The 9026-nt window shown below is 37.1% G+C and overlaps 1 protein-coding gene across 1 annotated transcript; it reads right to left on the bottom strand.

Annotated features, from left to right (window-relative positions):
* Positions 1-806: 806 nt before the first annotated feature.
* On the bottom strand, positions 807-8575 carry LOC147069045 (pre-rRNA-processing protein TSR2 homolog). The gene is made up of 4 exons (XM_085951707.1): positions 8339-8575; positions 3791-3929; positions 1687-1820; positions 807-946 (listed from the first exon to the last, which is right to left on the bottom strand). The coding sequence occupies exons 1-4, from the start codon at positions 8453-8455 to the stop codon at positions 842-844; spliced, it is 495 nt and encodes a 164-aa protein (XP_085807833.1). The 5' UTR covers positions 8456-8575; the 3' UTR covers positions 807-841.
* Between the last annotated feature and the right edge of the window lie 451 nt (positions 8576-9026).

Raw genomic sequence — 9026 nt, 5'->3', positions numbered from 1 at the left:
TATAGGATTTATGAATAATTCAGTTTTGTTATTTACCCCAAACCTTATTCTATAGAGATGGAGCCTTATCACATTCCACTATAATACCCCGTTTACACGTGCATGGATTTACTGCTGACAGTAAGTATTAGAAATGTACGTGTAAACATGTATTATCCTGCGCTTGCAAGATTGCATGCATGAATCAAAGAAGTTCGGAAGCTTCTGAATTTTCATGCGGCAGTTGGAATTTTTCGATCTGCGCCTGCGCAGTTGAACGATAGTGGCGAAGCTGTCAGCAAAAAAACCAACTACACGCCCGGAGACTCCTTTTTTTGGTTAACCGATTTTTATAAACCATAAAATTAAAACATCATGTCTCGCTTACTCTTAAAGAACGAGATTGAAGAGACATTTTTACGTGTAAACAGTTATTGTCACAATAATTTAAAATACACACTATTGCTGCCAGTAAATCCATGCACGTGTACAGGTGCTATATTATTGAATTCATCCAATTAGTTGAATATGTTAATGATTGAATACTTAAATATCGTTACCTTTCTTTCGCTAATAATTATGTTTTTTTTCGATTATCCAAATTTCTCATTTCCCACATCTTTTTTCTCATCTCATTTCTTCATCCCTAATTAGTCCAGATAATCGAGGTTCTACTGTATAACAAAACACAAGCCTATTGATGGAAGAATTGACATCTATAGTATTGTTAATGACCCAAATCACTAGCACTACTTACCAGTTTTCCAGATGCAGTGTCCATCTTATAAGTCATGGTTCTCGGAATGTAAGAAAAAAAAACAATGAAATAGTATTATATAAATATGTATTTTATTGATAACAATCAGGGCTTTTTCTTGGTTTTGACCACTGTCCATCCAGGGTCGGGATCCTCTTCCATTGGTTCATCATCACCGTCTTCCTCCTCCACAATTTCGTGTGGTTGAATCTGAAAGACATCACCAATCAATTATGTTTTGCCTGGAGTTCAATAAACAAGAACTTGGTGGAGAATGGTTTATATTTTACAGCACAAGACAGGCAGTGTACAATTGACAATATTCAAGTAGATTAATTTATCTAGCGTTAATGTTAGCCCGCCAGGCGGCTCTCGTGGTACAGTGCGTAGGGCGCTTGCCTTCCACCCGAGAGTTCCTGGGTTCGATTCCCGGTCAGGACACACAATATTTATGCGTTTTTTCTCAAAGCCTGTGTGTTTGTGATTGTTCAAAATGACTAACAACCACCTTGTACGAAAAAGCAAGGACATGGTTATTAATAATTCTAAAAAAAAAAAACATGCCTGCCGTGTGATTGTAACGATATAGTATTGTACATAATATCTCGGTTGGACTAATTCGGTAGGCAAAACACGTTTAGTTCATGGAAAACTGAAAAAAAATGTAAGTATTTATTTTGCGAACACTCCAAATGGTAAAGAAGTGTTGGGACGTCTAAAGCCTCATTCACTAGGTGACAAATGGAGCAACATGTCACGCGAAATGACAAAAGGACATTTTGTCCCCTAGTGATACCCGCACTGGATCTTGGAGCCGAAGATGACATTTAGTTTACCGACTTATCTCCGACTAGACAAAATTCTGAGAGTACCGAATATTCAGACAAAAGAACCTTTCACGAGATCAATAATGTGGAAAAGGAATATGTTATTGAAACATTTTTACTCACTGGTAGAACATGCTGGATTTGTGGCTGGCACAACCAAAGCTTACAAGTTGGTAATCTTGATACTTCCAACAGCATTTGCTCTTGGTTATTTGTTCGGCACAGTTGAATAAATCTGTACAGAATATGTCCTAGTTCTGAAAAAAAAAAAGAAATTTCCATGAGTTCCGATCTACCCATTCTACGAGGGTTGTCCAGGAATTAAAGACCTTTATTCAGTTTCGGCGACGCGGATGTTATTTCTCAAAATATGGCAGTACTGGTGTATAGCGCAGCCTTCCCTCTTCAGTGGTTAGCCGGCTTAGTAGCTGCTTCAGTGTGACCGTTGCGTCCGTTTGAGATGGATGCTCCGCTGTCGAATCCTGCCGCCTGCGAGGTGTGTTTAATCATACGCTTTCTCAACCAGGAGGGCATCCACCCTATTAAAATACATCGTCGACTCACATCCATTTATGGAAATGTGATGAACCAGCGGAATGTCAGGAAGTGGTGTGCTGAGTTTTCGAGTGGTAGAACGAGTGTTCATGATATGGGGAAAGGAAAAGAGTACCTCAATTGGAGACGTTTTGTTAAAGAAAATCAATGATAAAGTTCGTGAAGATCGCCGTGTGAGAGTCCGTGAGCTCACAATTTTGATCCCAGGCATCAGTAAGTCTACCATACAAACAACTTCGAATCTCCGAAGGGCTATCCAAAACAAGCGACGAGGAAAGCTAACCAAGGGCGTGTGTTTGCTGGACGACAACGGTCGGCCCCACACAGCCAACATCACCGCTCTTTTAGACTTAATCAAATGGGATGTTCTCTGAAGGGCGATTCACGAATGAAGCACTATGACCGATTGCATAACGTAAGCGCAAGCCTACTTCAACGAAGTATATTAAAAGTCGACCGGTAGTGTCGAGTACAGTATGCAATTGAAGTATACACGCTTTGACGGTAGAGGCGCTAGCAACTCTCCGTTTGACATTTATTAAACGTCAGAAATTCGTACGTAGTATAGAAGAGGCTGTCATTCTATTTTTTCTATCTTTTACATAACTATTACCGCTGAAAGTTTTATTTTGTGTTTAAACTCTCATTTAAATATTTATTGTGATTTTGTAATACAGAAACACACATGTTTGTTTGCAAAATACAACGGTAATTCCGTGTTGTAATATTGTTATATTGGAGACGTAACTAGCTTATTTAAAGATTAATTGGCTACGTACTTCAACAATGAATGGTTTAATAATGCAACGTTAACGGTAAGTACTGATTAAATATGAAGTCATTACCAAAATGGATAAAAATGTTATTTAATTTCCATGAAATTCAGAAGAGTTCCGTCATAACATGTTTACTTTCTATCTTACTCTAACGCATGGACATGAGGTATAAGCATGCTGAATGCTTTCTCACTCGCGCTTAGCCATTTCGTTCGAAGCTCTATACACACAATATCTCCTGTAAAACTAAAAATTTTACATACTTCAGTTAAAGCGGTTCGGTGACGTGTTTTGCAGTGCTTCATTCGTGAATTGCCCTTCTGTCGTCCTGCGCATAGCCCCGACCTGGCAACGAGTGATTTCCATCTTTTTCTTTACCTGAAGCAGCATTTGGCCGGAAAACGCTTTGAGATCGACGAGGACAGGAAAGGACAGGAAAGGAAGGAAAGGGGTGGGAACATTTTTGAGGACAGCAGCGCCGGAGTTCTGCGACAAGGGTTTCAAGGAACTAGTGCCACGGCTCACCATGTGCATCGATTGTAACGAGGACTATGTGGAAAAATAGTGGGGATATGTACCTAAAATATTGTATACTTTTTTTGAAAAAATAAAATTTTCCTGATTATTAAAATAATAAAGGTCTTTTATTCTTGGACAACCCTCGTATATCCTGAAAAAAATCATTCGGATGGTAAAAACCGAATACACTATTTCGTAACTCATAATACAAGACTTAACTTAACGCATGCCTCATAGATTAAGAGGAGACTATTCTTAACTCTGCTCAATATTGGACACGAAGAAGTTGATCGCAATTGAAATAAGAAATAGCTGTCACTGCATGATTTGTGCTCCAGTCTACAGATATTATTTTCTAAGTGCAAACCATGTGTTACCTTCTGGTGAATTGTCCTCACAGACTGTGTCGAAGTCTTCGTCCATGATGTCTTCCAGAACATTTGCCAAATCCATAGCGTCGGTGCGCTCGTTACTGCAGCAATATTGTGCTATGTAATCCACCATTTGTAGTGCGGTCTAAAAAAATAGCAGAAAGTGATATTTCCTATAGATATACCCATGGCCCCCTACCTATCGCCACAGTTAAGGGAAGTTTGGTGTTCTCCAGTAGAGTTACCCAAATGGTAATCCGCGGAACCCCGTGGTTCTGCGACGTATAATTAAGGGTGTTCTGTGTGATTTTAGCGATTTTTTCTATTTTCCAATAAATCCACTTGAATTATTGAGTTGTCGGCACTTGACATCATATTATAAAGCACAGATCGCAACCTCCCTTTAATGGTTTCCAAGTAACATGCGAACATTCGCTATATTAGATTTTTGTCCATTTTTATTAATCATGAAACACATTATAATTACAATAAAATTCTACACATGCTTTTTTCCGATATTCAAAATAATTTTTTTGGCATACTAGGTGAATGTCCCAAAGGTCCGCCACTTAAGTTTTTACTTGATTTAAAACAGTTTAAAAAACAGTATATAGCGATTAAGATTCTAACAATTCTACGAAAGAATAGGTTATCCACTTGTCGTACTTAAAATGTTATTTGTTTTGATTAAAATAATTTAACGGCCTTCCAAAAATAATATGTCAAAATCACCCAATGTCAGCCACCATGTGCCTATCTCCAGCCTTTTGTGTTCCTAAAGTCAACCTAAGTCGATAGATATCCAGCAGGGTACATTTGCCATTAAATTAAACAAAATAGTTAGGTATCTGTAGTCAAATAGTAGCAATTTTATTTTCATCTATGTACATAGTTAGCAGACAGATATGGCAAGTAAATTCGTTAGAAGCAACTTTTTTGGGTACATTTTTGAGATCATCATCTTCCACATCACTGATTAAATCTTCTTCATATCCATTACATGAAATGTTAGATTGTGTAGATGTTACTTTTAATTGTTTTTTAGTTTCTCCAATCTTTCATCCTAGACTCTGGTGTTTGGCGATGTTTCTTTTTCGTTGCACTTGTTCTTCCTTTCTTTTCGCCCGTTCATTAGATGAAATTGCCATCGGCATCTGATCTCCTGGTTTCAATTTTCTTTTTCCAAATTGCAAACATTTTGGAGTGAACAGGTGATTTCTGAAGAAAGGAGATATTCCGCTTGTCATTTTATTGCTTGCGTATGATAAAGATATTGCGGGCAATGACGAATGTGGGGTATTTCCAGACTTTGTAATAATTGAGGCAGGGCTTGAGAGAGGAGAGAAATTTAAATGATTTATCATGTCCAGTGATTCAATAGCATCGTCAAGATTAGGCAAAAATGAATTATTTTCGGTATCTTCTTGGTCGGGGTTTATTGTTTTTTCAGTAATTTGGAAATCGTCTGTTACATAGCTTGAAGTTGCACTGCATTGGCCACGTATTCAAAGAATATTTCACTTCTCATCCATTTAGTCTCTGAACGACCAAGAAACCATCCATCGGGCATACTTTCAATTACGTCTCGCGGCGGCCGAACATATGGAAAGACGACCATCGGTTGTAACGCGTCACCTGCAGCTGTAAAGACTAATAATACCGTTATAGTCTCTTTTTCATTCCCGGCTTGGATTTCATAAACATTTTTCCAGCCTTTTGGGGCGATAACTTTTCCGGTTTTATGGCAAACACTAAAACTGGTTTCATCACCATTTAGAATTCTTTTTGGGTCTTCCAAAAGGTCGATAGCATTGATGTCATTCAGGTATTTTTTAAGCTCATAAAACCATTTACGAATGTATTCTTCCGTAACGACTGCTCTACCCTTACTAATTCCTTCCGGAACACGCTCATTCGGGTGTCTCTTAATAAACAGGTCGTACCATTTTCTTCCAGGCCGGTCATTAGTAAATGGGTTTGGTCGTTTATCATCTTTCATAATTTTCTGAACTGTATTCAAAAGATCATCTTTTTTTCTCGAAAATCCACATTTGGCCAATTCTGATAACCATTGCACCAACGACTCCTCTTCCTTTTTGGTTAATGTGGTATTTCGACCCATATTCTTATTTTCAGCAACTCTGCCGCGGAGACGATCTTGTAGAGTTCCTCTTGGAACTCCATATTTTCGGCTGGCTTCTTTAATGCTGACTTCATCTCCCCTTATTGCTTGGAGAGCATCTTCAATTTTGCTCCTGTCATATTCCTACATCGGCATCGGCATGATCCTCTTCCCTTTCGGCATGACGGACTTAGTTATGGTGAATACCTTGAATAAAAATATAACACTGAATCCATTTATCAAGCCATTATAAGCACGTTGATGGCCGACATTTGGGACATTAAGTTCCTAAAGTCAGCCACGTCTACCCCAAAACAAAATGAGGCGGCTGACCTTTGGTATTTTTCTTTAAATTATTATGTTTGTGTATGTACGATCACATTGGAAAGATAGAGAACACTACTACATACTTAGATTCCATATTTGAAAGAACCGACACAGCCAAAGGTCAGCCCCCATGGTTGACTTTAGGATGCTCTAACAAAATATGTTCCTAAAGTCAGCCACCACAAAATTGCAAAAATCAAGCATAATAACCATCAATTAAATGCTTGAAAACAAGGAAAAACAATCACCGAAACGTAAAATAACACTTTACTCAACAATATAAGAAAAATTGAGGGTTTTTGAACTTACTTTGAAATGGTTGTCAACTGCAAATTTATTAGTACCACGAGGAAGAATGGCACAGGTCTTCACTTGTTTGAAAGCAACGGCTGAATATAGGGACAGAAAATAAGTTACAACTGCCATTTTGAAACCATGTTTGGTTCATTGGATACTAGTTCACAAACGTTCTCATAGATGGTGATACAATGCACAATTTTCTTATTATTTCACGAAATGATGAAAGAGGCTGACATTAGGCACAGGCTGACTATAGGAGCGTCCACTACCTTCATAATATTATACACAGTACGCGGACTAATAGTGGTAATAGTGCCGCAGATGCCCGCATGAGCTTTTATAACATTCTTTTTAGACCAAACCCAACCTAACCTAACCTACCCCAACCTAATATAATCTTAGTGTGATAATGATGCATCGAAATGTATGAAAATATCAAATTTTAAGTTAACATTTATTGGATCGAAAAGCATTTGCGCTGACAGAAAAAGGTATTTAATATAATTGTCTACATGGAATAAACTGTTTTCGTAAAAAAATAATTATAAAAGGTCATGCGGGCATCTGCGGCATAATTACCAATGCTAATAGTGCGGCCCACAACGGTCGCGCGGCTCAAGGGTCGGCCTATAGCGTCGCGGGTCCCAGGTTCGAATCCTGAGACTGACAAATACACATATTGTTTTTCAATTTGTGTACGAGTCAGAGTATGGACCTAATACGTTGAGCAAGTGGCTGACATCCATTTCTCATAAAAACAAAATCTGTTAATACAAACCTCCACTCTGTGGAGGCCCACATGATCTTATTAGGATCGGACATGGTCGAAGAAGAAGAAGAATAGTGCCGCTTATGCCCGCATGAGCTTTTATAAAAGAGTTTTTACGAAAACAGTTAGTGCTTTTTACTGGTTCTCCGTCATCGTAACCTGTCAGTCGCCATTTTGAATTTTAGCTATCTTTTTGTCATCGAATTATAGTACGCGGTCCAAGCCATTATAGTATTTCGGCAAAAATTATAGTACGTGTAGAGAAAATGAAAGTTTTTTGTTTATCACAAACATAACGGAGAATTCGAGAAATTCCGATGTTCTACTTAATTATAACACCTCTTACGACCGAAAAATGCTAACACCGGCCGCCGTCATTAACTGTCACGTTAGTTTTTTAGAGTATGTATACAACGCAAAACCATGTCCATTGACTAAAATCGCACACTGAGATCTTATTTATGCTATTTTTTATAGTACTTATTCCACTTTAATTAATATATTAGGACCGGTTTCGTCCGCCTCAGTGGGACATTTTCAACGTTGAAAATGTCCCACTGAGGCGGACGAAACCGGTTCTAATATATTAATTAAAGTGGAATAAGTACTATAAAAAAATAGCATTTTTTTAATTGTGGTATTTTTGACGTACTATACTTTTTTAATAGTACGCGGACGAAAATGTAACTTTTCGAATAGTACGCGAATCAAAATGTACTATAATTATAGTTCGGTTGGCAACACTGCGCTCACTGACAGATGACAGCGGCCGGTGGCGGAGAACCAGTAAAAAGACCCAAACAGTTTATTCCATGTAGACAATTATATTAAATACCTTTTTCTGTCGGCGTAGATGGTTTTCGATCCAATAATTGTTAATTTAAAATTTTCACACATTTCGATGCATCATTATCACACACTAAGATTATATTAGGTAGGGGTAGGTTAGTTATATTATGTATTATATTTCCCGGATATACAAGTGTTAATTGAACGCAATGCAATCAAGCTTATTAATAACATAACCTATACTTACGTTTCTTCCATTTTGGCCACCCATACCCTGGTCAACGGCCAGTTGTAAAGCCGTCCAATTATTGAAAAGAGTTTCAACGGCCCCTCTGAATGTTTCAAAATACGGAGGCATCGACATGATTCATTAAAATTATTACTTCACGTTTTATATTCTGAATTTTCTCCATAGATTACAATATATTTATTCACTATTCACATGTCAAACGTCATGAAGACATTGTTGTAAAGTGTTGCTGCTTAATAATCGCGCACTTTGCTGTATAATATCCTATCTCAAATTACAAAATAATACCTATGTAATATTACTTAAACATAAATATTACTACCGACAATCCAAAATTATTATGCCTAAAACAAAGAGATTAGACTGTGTCCAATCTCTTTGGCCTAAAATCTTTATTCGGCTTAGGTACCGATACGAAATTCTTCTAATAAAAACTTATGTATTGGGAAACTAAAATCTACTAAAAATGTAAGAATAATCTAAGAAAATGGATTATTCGATGATAAAGGCACTAGTTTTTTTTTTAAATCAATTTAATTTTTAATTTGTGATGTGTTAGATAAAAAATAATAATATTATAAGAGGTAGAAAATAACGTTTAAAAATAATTTTACATTTACATTTATTATTAGTAATTTGTCTGATCATGTGTCAAATTAAATAGGTAACTAGGTACTTATTTAAG

The sequence above is a fragment of the Rhyacophila brunnea genome, unplaced genomic scaffold (genome assembly GCF_057557595.1).
Source record: "Rhyacophila brunnea isolate RB1 unplaced genomic scaffold, BYU_Rbru_1.0 scaffold_24, whole genome shotgun sequence".
NCBI classification, from domain to species: Eukaryota; Metazoa; Arthropoda; class Insecta; order Trichoptera; family Rhyacophilidae; genus Rhyacophila; species Rhyacophila brunnea.
This window is presented reverse-complemented; position numbering and strand designations above follow the sequence as displayed.